This window comes from Natator depressus, chromosome 8 (genome assembly GCF_965152275.1).
Source record: "Natator depressus isolate rNatDep1 chromosome 8, rNatDep2.hap1, whole genome shotgun sequence".
NCBI classification, from domain to species: Eukaryota; Metazoa; Chordata; order Testudines; family Cheloniidae; genus Natator; species Natator depressus.
The window spans coordinates 86,107,276-86,126,783 of record NC_134241.1 but is presented as its reverse complement, the minus strand read 5'-3'; the positions used below and the strand labels follow the sequence as shown (position 1 = coordinate 86,126,783).

The following is a 19,508-nucleotide window of genomic DNA, read 5'->3' as shown; positions in this document are numbered from 1 at the left end:
TCCGTAAGGCTTTCAACTGCCAGAGATCTCTGTCATGGTCTAGGTCTTTGTAAAACAGCATGTTTGTATGTACTAATATTTTGGGGCAGATTCATCCCTTGTGTATGGAGTTATGCTGTTGATGAATTAGCCACAATAAGCCTATCTGTGAGAAAGCACAGAAGTCCAGGAATGATCTAACATTAAGCTGTAAGCTTTTTATTTGAAAAGTAAGATTTAATGTTCTTCAAAAACAATTTTGAAATTGCCAGTGATTAGGATATGTTGGCTCTTTCCAAAAAGTCCAAAGAGATACATGGAAATATTTCCTTATTTGGATAATGTGCAGCAAAATAGATGCCAGTATTATTGTCTGAAAGAGATGTACTTTATTTCAGAAATAAGAAATGGACCTATTAGGATGAAAATGGTGAAAAATTCTGGTTGAGTGAAAAATGTATGCACTTAATATAATGGGTAAATGTGAACTCAGGACCCTGTATCTGAAGTTCTCACAGTATACGAAAAATCCATTCGGTTGCAAGGGTATAATAGAACAGGATTTGACCCATTTCCTCTAATATAAATAATTTCTGAGAAACTGTATGTGAAGTAAAGATTGTCATTAATCATAAATCCAGGTAAATTCTTATTAGAGAAATCTAGTTATACGTCTGTATATTTTGTTGCATGCACATATTGTTGGCAGTACAAACCATCCATTTCTAACTGGCATGCGTAATATGTTAAAACTAATTCTGAAGCGTTAGTGACATTACAGTTCACTACTATGGAAAGAGTGCTCTTTTGCATAATTATATAAATCACAGAACAGGAGGAGGTTTTAAAAGGAGAAAGTTTCTACCCAGATATAATATCATATATATATAATGATACATTATATATGTATATATCATATGTATATCATGTTAAAAAAAACAACAACCCAGCTTCAGTGTGTACGTAAACTGAAGCCTGGTTGTTGTCACTGTTCATGACAACCTTTGTTGGAAGGGTACGGGACAAGGAACTGCCCTGACAGCACACCTACTTTTCCACGCTAATGACAGCTGTGTGTATGTTAAGGCTATCACTATGCAAAACATACATTTTAATCTCACCATTTCTGCAGGCAATAATATTATTTATTGGCCTGCAAATAAAATTCTACAATTAGCCCTGAGGTTTCAAATACCCTTTAATTGGACTGCCTTAGTACCTAACCGGTTCCAAAATTTGCTTTCATTCCTACCAAAGGTCCAAAAAATCTCTAAATTACAAAAAAAAAAAATCATATGCTCCAAAACATATATCAAATTGAAAAGTGTGCTTTTCATACAGCCTATAGAGTGTCTACTTTGTGTACTAAGTATAATGTATTGTGTTTTGTAACTAAGGCTATATAGCAACCCCATCACATTATTACAATGGGAATGCTAATACTTTTATTGCTGTTGTTTAGCTTAAAATTATGTTATTGTTGTTGTAAAAAATGTAATACTACCAGCACCTTTTATGTGCATACTAACCGTGCTTTGTCGTTGCATTCAACTAAAACCCAAAGGCTAAACCATTTAATCTAAAATCAAAAATACAAAATTTAATACAAATAAAATTTTAAAACTAAAAGTTGTACTAGAAGTACAAAAGTGGGGAGTGTGGAAGTAGAGGAAAGGATGAAGGGAATTTGAACGCAGATATCTTAAATTCTAGGAATAGAGAAAGAGGCAGGCTAACACTAGCTCTGATAACGCGAGACTTTAAAGCAGGGCCTGAGAAGCGAGTGGGAAAGAACTGTAAGAGATACTGTTTTTTGACCTTGTGTTAGATAAGAATGGAACACAGACTATAGCAGGAACTGCTGAGAAAAGTAAGATAGAAGGAAGGTGTATGTATAAACAAGACATGGTTGTTGATCATTACTGTCTGTAACAAAGGTATAAATGTTTGCCCTAATTGTTTATCTAAGGGAGACCTGCCTGGAACGGGGGAACCCCTGTCCGGTATACTCTCCCCTTGCAAGTGCTAAAAAAAAATAAACTGTCTCTAATTTGTTGCAACCAGCCTAAGAGAGAAGACTCTGTTTTCTTCCACAAAGCAAAGAGTGAGTTGAGGAACTGATTTCGGTTCTTGCTTAAGTATGGACAATAAAAGCCTGCCTAAAAAGAAGACTGCAGGGGTAGTAGTATGTCCTTGAAAGCTGGGGAGAAGCCCTGCCTTTTGACACTGGCTAATAGGGGAGAATGGGGCTCTGAATGACAACTTCCATAAGGCAGTGCGCTGATAGGGCAATGCAGTAAAGCATTTCAGGTCAGTTCAACGAAACAAAATATTCCAATATCACAAGCTGACCCAAAACAATTTTTTTTTTATTTTTCCTGATGGAAAATTTTTGCAAAAAGCAAAAATTTACTGCAGAAATGTACAAAAATCAATACTACAAAACAACAGATTTCCTATTTTAACAGTCTAGTTTTAAGTGTAATAAAAAAATTAAGCCAATGAAGTTAGTTTCACGAATGAAATGTTGCCCAATCTTACATTATGCAAGTATCTGAAGCCTGCTAATAAAGCTGTTTCTTGATTTTTTTTTCACAAGCAGTAATTTGACTAAAAAGCTGAAGTGTGCCTGAGACATATGATACTCAGAGAGAGGGTCTTGCTATCACTAAAGTCTTCTAGTCTTGAAAAAGTGGATTCTTAAAATCATTGCTGAGAACAAGGATTTGGGAGATATAGGTAATTCAGAAGTGCATTAGATGCTCCAGTAGCAGAGCAAAGTGTACACTGTTATGCTGCCCTCACTGTTAAGACTGTATATTATGCCAAAAGCAAAATTTAACATAAGCTCCAAACTAAGAACTAGTCTTTCAAGTCAACACATCTATCTTGAAGCTCCACAGTCCTGACTTCTGTTCTCTGTTTTATTCAGAAATTACATTTTGACAGCTGATAATATTCTAATTGCATTAAGATTTTCTAAGGCCTTTGCATCCATTTCTGCTAGAGAGCTTTCTGAGATTTCCTGTACCATTTGATAAAGAACAATAATGTATGTAAATTAAAGAACTGTACTGCTTAATTAATTTTTATTTCTGAAAGCCTGATGTAGATGATTAATATATTTATAAAGAAGGAAGGAGGACAGGGAAACCATTTGGAAAAAAAATGCAGAATTAATGAGTGTGTTGATTACACAATTTATTTTTTCTCTAGCCTGAGGTTCTGGAACAAATACAAAACCTAAAGGAATTGTGGATGGACAATAATTCACTTCAGATACTGCCTGGGGTATGGACATTTATATTATGTAATTATTTTCTTGTAAGATATAATGAATAATTGTGTGTGTGTGTGTGTGTGTGTACACACAGAGGAATTATTTTCATTTAATAATAGATGGAGATCTCCGTCTTAGAATGTGGTGTGAAATAAAACAAGACATTTTAAACTTTGCATTATTGCACAATAATATTGAAATGAGGAAATATTGCTCTGTAGTAGCATTGCATAATTCTGTTGAATTATGTGGAAATGTCCACTTTATTTGTTTTTTTGGTCATACATTTGTAAATTGTCATTTTCTTAAACTGTATGGGTTTTTGAATGCTAGGGTAGTTATTGTGTTTTCCTGTCAGATGGAAGGAAAATGGATGTTAATACATCTGGGCTTAGTTAGGCTGAAAATAACTTCTATGACAGGTGGGCTATGGAAGCTTGGCGAGCATTGTGGGTTGCACTACCCCAGACGCTGTTTGTTCTGGTGAAAATCCCCTCTCTTTAGTTACTACTGGAATACCTCAGTAGGCCTTCCATGCTGCCCCTTCTGAAGAAAAAAACCTCTTATTCCACCAAGCTCAATTGACATATTTAGTGGGCAGACACTTGTAAATGGTCTCATAGGAAATTACTGAGTATGCTCAGAGAGTCCTTCATACATCCTGATGCAGGAGAAGGCATATCCATGGCTTACATGTACAACCTGAAGCCTGAATCTCCTCATGATTCACTCTGTGCTTTGTTGTTGTGGACCAAAGACACTATATAGTGTAACATCTAGAGAAACAAATCCTGGATGCGCATTTCTAATTCAAACAATATACCCATTAAGCCAAATTCTGGCCCTATCTGTTTGTGCTCACAGTCAAAAACATCCTCACAGCACTAATCTACTCAGTGCCTGCAGATACCTCAGTCTCTTCTCAGAGAATGTCTTTCAGATGCAATCAGATGGTCTTTATATGGCCACCCCTTACACCTCCCCAAGAGTTAAGTCTGTAAAATCAGCCTCTCCACTCCAGCTGGGGCATGATGAATGCATGTGTTGCAGATGTTCAGTGAGAGGAGTGGAGTTTCATTCCCAATTGTTTCATCCAGGGATATTGAATGGTATGTGCAGGAAAGAGAATTTCAGCTGACAGCTCTAAAATGGAACTGAAAACAGGAATGGAAACAGGGACTTTGAGACTGTTTCCTCCTCTGTACCTCAGGCCAATCCATCTCTCTCATACTGCAACAGCTCTGAGAGATAAATGTTACTGAAGGCTCTAGAAACTTGAATGAGTCTGTTGTGGGGGCTGTGTGAGAGACAATGAGGAGTGATGATGGTGTTCCAGAGATGGGAAGCTACCCTCTGCCCCCCTGCTTTACTAGGCCCAACAATCCTAGGAACAGCTAACCAGTTGCAAAGCTGTGTTACTTAGCAATAAGAATTTCCTGCTTGGACAGGAAACTCTGGATGTGGTTTATTTAGGCCGCAACTTTATTCTTAAATGTCTGTGGGTATCTGGCAGATAAAAGTGTACAGTGCAGGTAATTCTATAATTATTTCACTATATCCCCAGGTGGCTTCTGTCAGCCCTCCCCCTTACCCAGGCAACCTGCTGCTGGGACCTCACCATCCCCCCCACTTTGTATGAAGGTTAAGTGAGTGCTGCTCCAGATAAAAGATGGCTTTTCCTGCCCGGGTATGGACCTATATAGTCTCCCCTCTCTTGTGGTCACCTGGGGGTTGGGTCAGCGTCCCTACACTAACCTGGTCTGTAGCTCTCTAGCCCTTAAAGGGCGCACACTTTTTCCAACAAGCAAGACAACAGCCACCACTGCTTAATGTACAGGGAGGTCATTTCTGCTAACAGGACTCTACTAGGAAGCTAATTAACCTTACTGTTTAGACTAGGTTCTAAGTCAAAACCAAATTGGCAGCTATGAGATCAAATACACTCTGTATACATTTTTAGAAACATTCAGTAGAAACCTACCAGTTTATCTCGAGATAAATTATGTCCAAACTTGCTGAGCTATTCTTCTATTTTTACCAAATAATGCATTTCACATACTTAGGAATGTGAGAATTGCCATACCAGATTAGACCAATGGCCTACGTAGTCCTTATCCTGTTTCTGACAGTGGCCAGTACTGGGTGTTTCAGAGTAAAATGTAAAATCCCTATTAATGAACAACTATCCAATAAGATGCAGTCATAGTTCAGAGCTCTCTGCACCTTTTCCTTGGTCTTTCCATGTGCTCCTCCTTCAGCAATCAACCTTTTACCTATGCCTGGGAGGAATCCCGCAGTTTTCCCACTCTTAGACCACGGCCAGGACTACTGTACCCTGTGTGCCACCTGTAATTCCTCAGCAAGCCTGACTGCATCTGGTACCTGAAAGTCTTCCCTAAAGGAGCTGTGACCCATGGTGAATAGAGTGACCCAAAACTATTGTTTAATCTCAACAGTAGGGACAAAGCATAACAAGAGAAAAGGGTTGTTTTTTAACACAATAAAAGATTTAAACACATCTCTGTCTTACTTTTAGGCTTACGCAGGCATAGCTAATCTCAAGCATAGCTAATCACAGACACCCCTACCTCTGAGGAGGGGGCTTCAGACTGCTCCCCAGCAGTTTCTGCCTCACTCTTTGCCTGTTCTTCAGGGGCTGCCCCTTTATGTACCCCAGAGTTTTGTTTCACATTTTCCCACCTGGATTCCCCCTCCTGTAGCTCAGCATGGTCCGAGGTAAAACTTAAAATATGAGTGACACATACATTCTCCTTTCTTCTTATGTGGCATCTCCATTACTGGAGGTTTGCAACCATAGTAGACATTCTGTACAATCCTCTGCTAATCTCTTTATGGACAAATAATCCTTTTGATCCACCTAGGATTCCACATTGTCCACCCAAGATCTTCTTTTTCTTCTTCAAGTTCTTGCTCATGTCGATTCCATTCTAGGTGTGCATGTGCCCACATGCGGGGCTGTCGGAGATTTTTGCCTTAGTGGTATCCGTAGGGCCGGCTGTGGCGCCCCCTTGAGTGCTGCGCTCATGCATCGGTATATTAGGCACCGCCGGCCCTATGCCCTCTCAGTTCCTTCTTACTGCCCATTGTAGTTAGTTGGAGCTCCTTTCCTTGCGTATCAAGGGCTAGCAGTTTCGTCTCTTCTGACTTCGAACCTTAGGGCCTCGTAAATAGTTGTTTATAGTAGTTAGTGTTAAGTAGATGTTAAGTGTGGTTAGGAGTTAGAAGTTAAAGTCCCAGAAGAGACTTTGCTCCAGGCGGGGCATGCCCCGGTCTCTGAGATTTAAGCCCTGCGTGGACTGTAACAGGCCTATGCCTGTAAGTGACCCCCACAGCAGCTGCCTCAAGTGCTTGGGGGAAATCACATGTGAAGGACAAGTGTTGTATTTGTAAAAATTTCCGACCCAGGACTCAGAAAGAGCGGGATATTCATTTGCGGGCTCTCCTCATGGAGGCTGCCATTCGTCCAGCTTCCGAGCCATCCCACCAAGACTTGCCTAGTATGTTGGCCTCAGTGCACAGCACCCCTGTCGCCGGTGCCCAGAAGGAAAACAAAGAAGCACTGCTTCCCGGCACCGAACAAGAAAGGCCATGGGGCATCAGGCAGAAGACCTAGTTCAGGCCTCCCTGCCACTCTGGAGGCACGTAGACATGCCTCCATGGCTGGGGCCCTTAGTTGCTTAAAGGATCCACCACCGACTCCCGGGAGTGGTAGGGACCCAAACTTCTAGTGGCATCGATGCCTTCCCAAGCTCTCCTGGTTCTGAGAGAGCAGAGGCCTCCGCCCTCATGTGCCACAGGAAACAGCAAAGGCTCCCTATGAGGGCAAGCCAGCTGCTAAGACCCCTCAGGGGACAGTGGAGCACCACCGATCCCCCGAGACAAGGCAGTGCTCTCCATCTTCGTGCTGCAGATTTCCGACGTCGCAGCCCGGATCCTCTGGGGCTTACCCTCAGTCACCAGCATTGCGATTGCAGTCCCCACCATCTTGACGCGGATCGCCAAGGAGGAGGTGCCAGTCTCCGTACTACCAGCTCCATTCACCCTCCCACCAGTCGTCGTCTTGGTGCAGATCTCGGTCCCCTGCCCCGTGGGAGCACTCCCCGTTGTGATTCCAGTCCGCCCTGCCACTGGTCCCCTCGATACCAGCCCCGATCCTCCCACTGCAAACACTGGTCTCCAGCATCGACGCTCAGCAGGCAGTCACAGGGGTTGATGGGCCTAGAGGTGGAGGAGATGGCCGAGCAGGTGGACACCTTGTTCAATGTCCTCTCAGCCACTACCCTGGCATGTGTTGCACTACCAATGCATGACGGGGTCCTGAAAATTGCCAAGGCCCTCTGGCAAACCCCGTTGTCCATCCCTCCCACCTCCAAAAGGGCCAAAAAGAAGTACTTCATCCCGACCAAGGTGTTCGAGAACCTTTATACCCACCCACCTTCGGGCTTGCTGGTTGTCTCTGCAGCCAACAAAAAGGACAAGCAGGGGCACACTAGTTCAACTCCCAAAAACAAAGAGGCCAAAAGACTGGTCCTTTTGGGGAGAAAAATTTATTCAACAGCCAGCCTGCAATTCTGGGTGGCAAACCATCAGGCCCTCTTGGGCAGGTACAATTTTATCTTATGTGACTCCCTTTGTAAGTTCAAGGAGTCCCTCCCTCAGGGTCTGGCCCAGGAATTCAGCACCCTGGTGGAGGAGGGCACCACGGTGACTAGGTGCTCCCTCCAGATCACGTGGGACTCGGCAGCTAGGGTGGTCGCGTTGGTAGTGGTCATGAGCTTCAGACCACCAGCCTGTCCCAAGAGATGCAGATGCAGACCTCTATGCAGGACCCCCTATTCAATGGGAATACTCTCTTTTTGGAGCAGACTGATGTCAGGCTGCATGGGTTAAAGGACTTGGGCCACCCTTCGCTTGCTTGGCATGTATATGCTGCAGTCTGAATGGAAGCACCTAGAATGGAATGGACATGAGCAACATATCTCGAAGACCAACAGTTAAGAATGGTAGGTAACTGTTTTTTCTGCCTTGTTCTTCTTATATCAATTGTCTCTTCCAGTGCCCATAAACATGGCTTGCACTGAATCTCTTAAAAGGTGCCCTGAACTCAAATCTTTCTTTTCATAGTTTTCATTCATCTGGCAAGCATTTGCTGAGTTCCTATTATCTCCAATACTTCTTTGTTGGTTACTTGGTCTATCCATGATACTTTCAGAATTCTTCTCTAATACCATAATTCGAAGGATTGTAATTTCTTTTTTTCAGTTGTTTGAATGTCCATGTTTCATATCTGTATTTTAATAATGACCAAACATAAGTTCTTCTTTGAGTGATTGCTCATGTGTATTCCACAATAGGTGTGCGTGCTCACCACATGCACTGATGCCGGAAGTTTTTCCCCTAGCAGTAACCATAGGGGGGGAGCGCCCCAGCGACCCCTGGAGTGGCACTTCCATGTCACGGTATAAGGGGAGCTGCACTCTCCCCCGAACCCTCAGTTCCTTCTTGCCACCAGTGAAGGTGCGTTGGAACTACTCTGCTCCAGCTTTGCTGTATCTCGTCCCCAGAACTGTTTGTTCGTTCAGTGTTGGTACCCATAGTTAGTTAGCTGTTTAGTTAGTTCAGTTAGTCAGAGAGCCTGGGCCAGGGCATGCCCTGCGCCCCGGTTTTTAGGTCATGCGGCACTTGTAGGCCATCTATGCCAAGGAGTGACCAACATGCAGACTGTCTGCACTGTTTGGGAGAAACCCATATCAGCAATCATTGCAAAATTTGCAAGTCGTTTAAGCCTCGGACCAAGAGAGAGAGGGACATTAGGCCCAGGCCATTCTCATGGAGTCGGCGCTGACCCCGACTCCGACACACCTCTCCGAGTCGGCACCGGGCACTGCGATGTCAGTGCGCCGCGACATTCTGGTGCCATCGACCAGTCGGCACCGCTCCCTGTCCTCAGGGCATGCCAAGAAGGCCAGAAAGATGCCTTCTTCGCAGCTGCACCAAAGGAAACCCAGGACAGAGGCTAGACCCATGTCGGGCAGTCCTCAATCCCCACCAGCCTCCAGGCCTCGGACTCACTTAGAGCAGAGTAGCCCGGCCCCTTTGGAGCAGACCTCCCTAGAAGTCTGGATGCCATCCACGCCGGAGGCCCTGCAGGAGGCCCGGGACGTTATGTCCATGCCGGTACCAGAAGCACCGCCGATGTTGGCCCCACGCTTCAGGGGCAAGCCACCGCTGGGATCTCCACAGTCACCCACAACTTGGTACTGGTCTCGGTCCAGGGAACATTCCCAATGCCGTTCGCCGCCCAGCAACCGTTCAGGGAAAAGTCCACATGGATCACCCTTGACTCCCACCAGATTGTCTGGTTGGGTTCCGTCAGACCGAGACTCTCGGCACTGCTCCACCTCAAGGAGCAAATACTGACGGGACCGAGGCAGGCGTCGCCAAAGGTCCTTGTCTTGGAGGGGTTATTGCAGCCAGTCATGGCATGGACATCGACGACGTTCCCACTCGGAATCCCGCTCCAAGACTCCGCCAAGGCATCGCCTCCGCAACCCCGGGCGTCGGTTGCTGGTGTCTCGCCGTCGCGGGCCAGTTGGAGCCGATCGCAGAGCAGCTGTTACCAGCGGTACCAGTCCTCCGCATCAGGATCGCAGTCCCATGGTCAGCGTTGCTCCCAGCACTGCCACTCCTCCCGGTCCGGGGACAGCAGCAGGTCGTACGTCAGCCCGGCCTCCATTTGTAGTCGTCCATCAGTGGGCCAGGCCAGCCAGGCCGAAGAGCAGGCCCTGCCAGTGCCGCAGTAGGTGCAGTGGCACCGGGCGCCGTGGCTGGCCCAATGGTACCAGTGGGCACCGTGGCCCCTGATGCAATCCCCAATGGGGGCTCGCTCAGTAGCTGGAGCCTCGGAAGCACCGTTGGCCTCCCTCTCCAGACCTCCGAGGAAGGAGTCGGTGGGACGTACATCCTTGGCACCATGCCCAGAGACCTACCAGGTGGTGGACCCTCCAGTGCCGGCAGACACCCAGAGTACCACACCAGCCTCCTGGCACTCCCCGGATGAGGCGATTATGGCCCCGCCCCCCTCCATCCCTCAGGAGGACTTTAGGGCCCACGAAGAACTCTTTAAAAAGGTGGCATCAAGCCTCCACCTCCAGGCAGAGGAGATGGAGGAGCCCTCGGACTCCCTGTTTAATGTGCTGTCCTCTTCGGCACCAGGCAGGGTAGCCTTGCCTCTCCATGAAGGGGTGGCAAAAATTTCAAATGCGCTGTGGCAAACACCGGCCTCCTTGGCCCCCATCTCTAAGAGGGCAGAACGCAAGTACTTTGTACCTGCCAAGGGACACGAGTACTTATACACCCACCCGGCGCCTAACTCCGTGGTGGTCGAGTCGGTCAACCACAGGGAATGGCAGGGCCAGCCAGCCCCTACCCTGAAAAATAAAGATTCACGGAGGCTGGACTGTTTTGGAAGAAAAATTTATTCGTCCTCGAGCTTCCAGTTAGGAGTGGCAAACCACCAGGCTCTCCTGGGCCAGTCTGAGTTCAATCTGTGTGGCTCCCTGCCCAAGTTCGAGGACTCCCTCCAGGAGCATGATAGGAAGGAGTTCAAATAGCTGGTGGAGGAGTGTACAGCGGCTGCCAGGGTTTTGGATGCAGCGGACACAGCCGTGCGGTCCATGGCCTCCGCGGTGTCCATGAGAAGGGTGTCATGGCTCCTGCTCTCTGGGCTGTCCAGTGAGGCGCAGACCTCCATGCAGGATCTCCCGTTTGACGGCAAAGCTCTGCTTGCGGAGCAAACGGATACAAGGCTGCATGGCATGAAAGACTCCCTCACGAACCTGCAGACTCTGGGTCTCTATGTTCCAGCTCCTGCTAAATCTAAGTTCAAGCTGCAGCAGACTCCCGCTCAGGCCACCCACCCGAAATACGAGGCCGCCCATAAGAAGTCATGGGACTATAAAAGGCGCCCTCAGAGGCAGTCTCGGCCTGCCCCCCAATGTGGGTCCTCCAAGGGCAAGCAGGCAGGGAAAAGGCGGTTTTGATGGGATGCTCGGGGGTGCCCTGCCAGTTCTCATCAGGGATCCATCCTCAATAAAGCTTTCCTTCTCCAATTGGTTGTGTGCTTTCCTCCCAGAGTGGTCGCGGTTGACCTCGGACCGATGGGTCCTCAACAGCATCTCCCGGGGCTACACCCTCCAGTTTACTTCCTCCCCGCCCAACCATCCCCCACCCCCGACTTCCTGTGGGAACCCTTGCATGAAGCTCTGCTTGAGCAGGAGGTGGAGCAGCTCCTGGGCCTAGGAGTACTGGAAGTGGTGCCCGGGGAGTTCAAAGGCAAGGGGTACTACTCCCGCTATTTCCTTATCCCGAAGACCAAAGCAGGACTCAGGCCCATCCTGGACCTGCGAGGTCTGAACCAGTACATGGTGAAGCTCAAGTTCCACATGGTCTCCCTGGCCTCCATCATCCCCTCCCTGGACTGGGACGCTGCCCTCGATCTGCAGGACACGTACTTCCACGTTCCACGCCCTGACCTCCGAGCCTCCATACACGGTTTTTCATAAGGACAAGGTCTAGCTCTGCCCATACCCTGCATTCCTCCCAAAGGTGGTCTCCGCCTATCACATGGGTCAGGACATTTTTCTGCCGGTCCTCTGCCCCAAGCCCCACGCATCCAGTGAGGAGTGCCATCTCCACACGCTCCATGGGTGACGGGCTCTGGCTTTCTACCTCGAGCTTTCTACCAAGCAGTTCAGAAAGTCCTCGCAACTGTTCATTGCCTCGGTTGAGCGCATGAGGGGTCGTTTGATCTCCACTCAGCGGCTTTCCAACTGGATCACTTTGTGCATCCGTACCCATTATGAGTTGGCGGGTATCCCCCCACCACCGATTGTGAAAGTGCACTCAATTTGAGCGCAGGCCTCGTCGGCTGTCTTCTTGGCCCACGTCCCCGTCCAGGACATTTGTAGGGCCGCCACGTGGTCTTTGGTTCACACGTTCACCTCGCACTATGTGATCATCTCCCAAACCAGGGATGATGCTGAGTTCAGCAGGGCTGTCCTCCATCCTGAGAATTTGTGAACTCCTACCCACCTCCAACAGATATAGCTTGGAATCACCTATCGTGGAATACACATGAGCAATCACTCGAAGAAGAAAAGACAGTTACCTTTTCCGTAACTGGTGTTCTTCGAGATGCGTTGCTCATGTCTGTTCCACATCCCACCCTCCTTCCCCTCTGTCGGAGTTGTCTGGCAAGAAGGACCTGATGATGGGGGGAGTGCGCAGCTCCCCTTATACTCCCGCCATGGAAGCGCCACTCCAGGGGCACTCCCCCCTACGGGTACTGCTAAGGGAAAAACTTCCGGCACCGGTGCATGTGGCGAGCATGCCGGTTCCCGGCCAGTGGGAGCTGGGGGCGGGCAGTGCCTGCAGGCGAAAGCCATGTGGAGCTACTCGCATGCCTCCACCTAGGAGCCGGACCTGCTGCTGGCTGCTTCTGGGGCACAGCGCAGTATGCGGTGCCAGGACAGGCAGCAAGCCTGCCTTAACATCCCCACTGCACCACTGACTAGGAGCCACCAGAGGTAAGCCCACGCCCCAATTCCTTACCCCAGCCCTGAGCCCCCCCCAAACCCTGAATCTCTCATTCCTGTCCCCGCCCCAGAGCCCTGACCCCATCCCGCATCCCAAACCCCTCATCCCCAGCTCCATTGCGTCGCAGGCATCAACAATTTTCTTCAACTGGGCCGCCAGAAAAAAAGTTTGAAAACCACTGCTGTAGATTATAACAGCACTTGAAAAAAAAATAATTGCCTATAGCTCATGTTAACGTTACTGTGCTGCATTATCTCACAATAACTTGGCAATTATCTGTTGCTACTGTAGGTCCACCTCTGCCTATTTTTTTCAATATGTTAATTCTACCTGCAAGTTTAATAGATATAAACTTAGGAAAAATCACAAGCACTGCTTATGTTAATTTTTCCAGGTGCACTTTTGTGTGATGACTAATGTGCCAATGCTACGCTAGCAGAACAAAAATCATTTCCTTTCTAAATGTTACATTTGATTTGTCAGATGTGATTCGTCATGGATACACCTTTAAAAGTATAGTTGGCATTTTTACTAGGGTTATAGCTTTTTAGAAAGTACTAACAACCTAACTTCAGTTTAGGCTACTAACACTTTAATGTTAAACAGATTTTGAGAGAGATCCCAGAAAGCTACAGAATTCCTGAGGGTAACCAAATTGATCATTGATGGCATTGCTGCAGTTGAAACATTGTATTTGGGCAGTGAATTATTGGCTTTAAGATCCAGCCAGATTTTAAGTCAGCACCCATAATTGTATAAAATTTAGACCATATCAGCTTGACCCCTAAAAAGACTTATTCACATATCTAGTCTCACACTGAGGTCAAGGACAACTGGGGCTGGTCTACACTGAAAACTTACACTGGCATGCTAGATCTGTCTGAGGTGTCAAAAATCCACATCTCTGGGAGATATAACTATGTCTATCTAACCCCCAGTGTAGACAGTGCTAGGTTGATAGAAGAATTTGTCTGTCAACCTAGCTTCCACCTCTTGGGGAGGTGGATTAGCTACAGTGATGGCAGAACTCCTGCTATTGCTGTAGTAAGTGTGTACGCTGAAGCCCTACAGTGGTGCAGCTACAGTATTTTAAGTGTAGACATACCCTCACATAAGTATAGACTGATTGTGTGAGTAAGAGTTCCTAGGATTGGTCCCTAGTTGAAGAACCAATGACCTTTTGTGGTTTTTATTTATTTATTTATTGGGGGAAAAAAATTTTGCGGAGTTGATCAGGCTGGTTCATCTAAACAACAAAAAACAAGCAATAGTTGATTTTCCAATTGCCTGGAATTATAACAAATTTTAGAGGATTTTTAATGCTGATGACCACCATTTTATTAGACTTTATATAATCACATAATTTTTAGAAATAACATCAATTGTTTTCAACTTTCTCAGATGTCAGCCCTTCATTTTGTGGTTATCTGAACAGGGAAGCTCTCAAATCAGATTTATTTTATCGAAGCAACAGCAATCTGGGTAAAAATAAATGTTCAGATAGCAAAAGATAAGCCTGGGCTACTACTGTACATTTCTGTTAAGCATTAGAGATTCCTATGGAATGCATATCTGCTCAGCTAACCCTGTTTATACCATGTCATTAAGTCTATAGGGAAGTTAAAACAGCTGGTGTACCTGGATATGTCAAAAAACAGGATAGAAACTGTTGACTTGGACGTATCAGGATGTGAAGCACTTGAAGATCTCCTATTGTCATCCAATGTGTTACAACAACTGCCAGACTCTCTAGGTGAGAAGAGTAAATGCTGATTGATAAGCTTTTAAATTTGTCGGTGTTGTTTATACCTTTGCAGCAGAGATGAGCCTGAATTACCAAGCTAGAATCCAGACCCCCAAGTTCAAGAGTTGTTTAGAATTGGTGCTCTGGTTCAAATTGCAAAGAGAGGATCAGGATCTGCATCGAAATACAAACTTCCCCCATGTTTGGAGGAACTGAGATCTGGTGTTTTAGTTCTGGATCATCTCTACTTTACAGTAAAGAAAGATGTTATTGGTCAAGTTACTCTGATGTAAATTTGATAGTGTGTATGACAGTCCATTTATATATACTAATTGCTTTAAAATCTAAGGGACAAATCCTGCTCTGTTACAATGGTGCAACCGAAACTGACACCAATGAGGATGCACCAGTATAAATGGGAGAAGACATGGGGTCAAAATATTTTATTTTCTGTTTTTGACTATTTGGTTTATATATAATTTCTAATGGAATTATTATTACTTCTGCAATTACAAATACTTACAAAAAAAATATGCACATTCCTGTAAAGAATTGCTTTTTTGTTACTTTGCAATCTTACTTTATTTTCCACTATTTAAAAAAAGTTATCAACTGTTCAATCTAAAACATTTGTATTATTTTTATCAGAATATGCCATATACTTGGAATAATCCGATAATAGTGAAGGCCATATTACTAGACATGGTATATAGATAGATGACATTCACGCTGAGTCCTTTTTATCTAAGTGTGTTCATTTTCTATGCACAGTCAGCATCTTTCTTTGGTATTATAAAGTTTAGACGTGTCAAATACAATTTAATTTTAAGTGCCAAATGCAAATATTGGGCCTCCGTTCAGCAAAGCACTTAAGCATATGCTTAACTTTCAGCCCATGCTTAAGAGTTTAGCTGTATCAAGGCCATTTTCAGTTAAATATATGGAAATATTTTATCTTCATTAAAAATGTAATTTTTATTTATATAGTCATTTTGATTGTATTAGATTTTCATAATTTCTTTTCATGTCTTTCCCTGATTCAGCAAAGTACTTAAGCACATACCTAACTTGACTTCATTGGGACTATGCTTCCAAATAGGCAAATGCTTGCTGATTTGGTGTCTAAATCCACAGTTAATCATCTGAGACACTTTTGTTAGCTCTGAGTTTTGCTTTGAATATAAGATTACAAATATATAGTTTAAAAACCTTTGACACTGAAATTAAAATAAAATTTTAGGGACAAATCCTGATCTGTTTGCTAAATCCAAAGTAGGCATGGAATTCATAACGTTTCTCCAGTTCTATGCTGGTAATAGTTAAAACAGAATTTAGCATGTAGAAATTTGATTTGTAAAAGACTAATTAAAACAATTTGTTAATCACCCTACCACTGTGCACATAGCAACCATTATGCAAGTTGGTCTTCCAGTTAACTGAAAGAAAAGGAGCATTGCCCCTTTAAGAGCTCCTTGACAGCAGACTGGGAAAAGAGGGAAAGTTTATAGGGATAGACAGGAAGGGCAGGAAGCAGTTGGGGCCAGGTCAGAACAATGTCACTGTATTATCCTTTCTGCTGGAAGCGTGGTGGGATATTTACATGCAGCCACAGAAAAGCACTCGGTACCAGGATGGGACCAGTTGATGCACCTTGAATGCTCTTTGGCAGCCTGGGAGCAGACACAGGATGCAAATATGGAAGGAATCTGTGGATATCTGGGAATCCAGCTAGGATGGCAGAGAGGCAGCCAAGCATTTTCTGGCGACTCGCTGTGGCAGATGTCCAGTGCAGGTACCTGGTATGGAAGGAATATGGTTATCAAATAAAATAGATTGGACAAAGATTTGAAGTAAAGTATCCCTTTGAAGGATTTGAAGGAAAGCTAAATAAGGGGGTGCTGGGCCTCTCACATCTGCACCAACAGGGAACAGACACTCTCCTCCTTGCATTCATGAATATGCTACAGGAAATGCTCCCGCATTGGCCGTCCACTCTGGAAGAAAGATAGGAAGCCATGGATGGTTTAATTAGGTCACAACCTAAGTTCCCTCTAAGCTGCGCGGCAGCCTTCTTAGCACTGCACAGGCACTCAGGGAACCAGTTTAACCAAAAACTCTTGTTGTTTTGTTGTTGTTTTTTGTCAGTCCATTACTCTTTTCTCTTAACTCCTGTTATTGTTGCCATCGGAATACAGGAGTTTCACATTCCCCATCTGTGAATGTAGACCCCAGTCCTGCATATATTTGTATGTGTGCTTAACTTTAAGCACATAAATAACTCCATTCATACTTGAAGTTAAGCATGTGCACATGTGCATTCAGAATTGGAGGTATAATGTGTATGCTGCAATAACTCCTTAATAGTACAATATGTACTTAGAACAGACTAAGTTCTGAGTACTTAATCTCAGGGCCTGATCAACTCCTAACAAAGACAATGGAAAGAAAGCAGTTTAATTATACCCTTAACATTTATGAAAGAAAATTGTGTGTATTTTCTGTAAACTAGCACAGATTCTCCTAAGGCACTGATTCAGTAAAGTACTTAAGCTTGTTCTTTAGTCACCCTTATTCAGGATAATATTTAAGCACATGTTTAACTTTAAGCACATATTTTATTTCCATTAACTTCAATGGGACATAAGTATATACTTAGTGCTGTGCTGAATCAGGGTCTAAATGAATTTGGTATTAAACACCCTTGTTTATTTAAGGAAATAAACAAGTTATGGGAATATATGAAAAAATCATAACAAGAAATATTTTACTTTTCTATCACACCTCTCTACCCACATATCTGTCATTTAAAATACCTTTCTCTGTTTTGTAGGATTGTTGAAAAGGCTTACGACGCTAAAAGTAGATGACAATCAGCTTACAATACTGCCCAATGCAATTGGAAAGTAAGTAGAAGAAACGTGCCTTGCTTTGCCATATGCATATTGTTTTGAAAAATACAAAAGTAAAATAACCTACTGAAATGAGAACTAATTTAAGAATATGGGCCTAACTCTCATCTTATGTATGAAGTCAATGGAGTTGTGTTAGTGTATATAAGCAGAAAATCACATGCCATTATCTGTTGTGTTTTCCATATACAAAGAGCAAAGATATATTTTCAGTCTAAATTATCTGTAGTTCAGATCAATAGAGCAACAAAACCAGAAAGAAAAAAAGTAAAGTCTTCTCTCAAGAAGTGTGTGTCTCTTCGGTGATGGCCTCCACTGAATTCTGAGAACAAAATGGCTGCCAAACTTTACACACACGAACATTGCTTATAATTTTTAAAGGAGTAGAACATATTGCATAAAACAAAAGGAATGACAGTTTCATAGGTACATATCGCACAATGTGGATAATACTGTGTAAATAATCTCATAACAGTGTTCTGCAATAACTCCTTAACTCTGTAGTTGTATGAGAAGTTATTTGGGTCTTGATACAATATGGTCTGTCAGTTGTACTGGAGTTCATAGTGCTTTTTGATTTAGTCTTGGGTTTATTGTGGAGTTAAAGCTCAAATTCATTACAAAATTCAAGACGTAAACCTCTCTCTAAAAGGGTGAAAAGATCTACCTACTTTTCAAATAGACTGCTATTATATGTGTCATAAATATAAAGGGAAGGGTAACGACCTTTCTGTATACATAACTATAAAATCCCCACATCTGTATCCTAGAGTTCAGAGTGGGGAAGGAACCTTGACATGCTGGCAGAGCGGTGGGATCAATCTGAGATTTTTTTGGGATCATTTTGAACCAGAAGCACAGTGGGATTTTAAAAGGACATTTTTTTTTCCTTTGGGCTGCTTGAAAGCAGGTTTTAAGCTGAAAGCAGTAGAGGTTTTTTTTGTCTCTGCCTGGGGGCCAGAGCAGCAGGCATAACAAAAGGGATCTTTCTTTTTGAGCTGGAGTTTTCTCTACCTAAAGGCAGGGTAGTTAACCTCCTGCAGGGAAATTCACAAGTTTTTCACAGACCTGAAGAGGTGGTTTTTTTTAAGCTAAGAGCAACTAGAGGGTTTTTCTGTCTATTTGCCTGGAGACAAAGGATTTTCTGTAGGCTGAGAATAGCTATCAGAGAACATAGGTATCACATTACAGCACAAAAATTTTACAAGCCAGGTTTTTTTTGTTTTGTTTTGTTGTTTTCTTTCTAACTCTTGGGTGTAAAGTTAGTTAAAAACAGAGAGGCTAACATGACAGAAACCAAGGCGCAACACAAACTGGAGTTAACCAGACTGGAGGCAGTGAAAGAGGCAGAAAAAGCCCTAGAGGCTGCCCACAGGAGAGAAATGGAGGTAAAGGAAAAAGAATGGAAGCATTCTGAGGAGGAAAAAGAGGCTGCCCACAGGAGAACTATGGAGGTAAAGGAAAAAGAATGGAAGCATGCTAAGGAGGAAAAGGAAAAAGAGAGGAAGCATGCTGAGGAGGAAAAGGAAAAAGAGAGGAAGCATGCTGAGGAGGAGGAAAGTTCCATCCCATCCCATCCCAGAAAGTTCCCCACCTACAAGGCAGGCGATGATACCGAGGCCTTCTTAGAAAACTTCGAAAGGGCCTGCCTTGGGTACCGCATCTCTACAGACCAATACATGATAGAGCTGAGGCCGCAGCTCAGTGGACCCTTAGCCGAGGTGGCAGCTGAAATGCCAAAGGAACACATGAACAAGTATGAACTGTTTAAAACCAAGGCGAGAGTCAGAATGGGGCTAACACCCGAGCATTGCCGTCGGCGGTTCAGAGCCCTAAGGTGGAAACCAGATGTGTCATTTACCCGGCATGCCTACCACATTGTGAAACATTGGGATGCCTGGATATCAGGATCAAGTGTTAAATCTCCAGAAGAGTTGCCCTTCCTAATGCAAATGGAGCAGTTCTTAGAGGGTGATCC

At 44.4% G+C, this 19,508-nt stretch overlaps 1 protein-coding gene across 6 annotated transcripts in view; it reads left to right on the top strand.

Annotated features, from left to right (window-relative positions):
* The window catches only part of LRRC7 (leucine rich repeat containing 7), a 379,203-nt gene that overhangs the window by 229,566 nt on the left and 130,129 nt on the right, over positions 1 to 19,508 (top strand). For all 6 annotated transcript variants that reach the window (XM_074961545.1, XM_074961546.1, XM_074961548.1 and 3 more), the window contains 3 exons: positions 3,196 to 3,270; positions 14,486 to 14,630; positions 17,452 to 17,524. In XM_074961545.1, the coding sequence (XP_074817646.1) occupies positions 3,196 to 3,270; positions 14,486 to 14,630; positions 17,452 to 17,524 (293 nt within the window). The remainder of the gene's footprint in view (positions 1 to 3,195; positions 3,271 to 14,485; positions 14,631 to 17,451; positions 17,525 to 19,508) is intronic.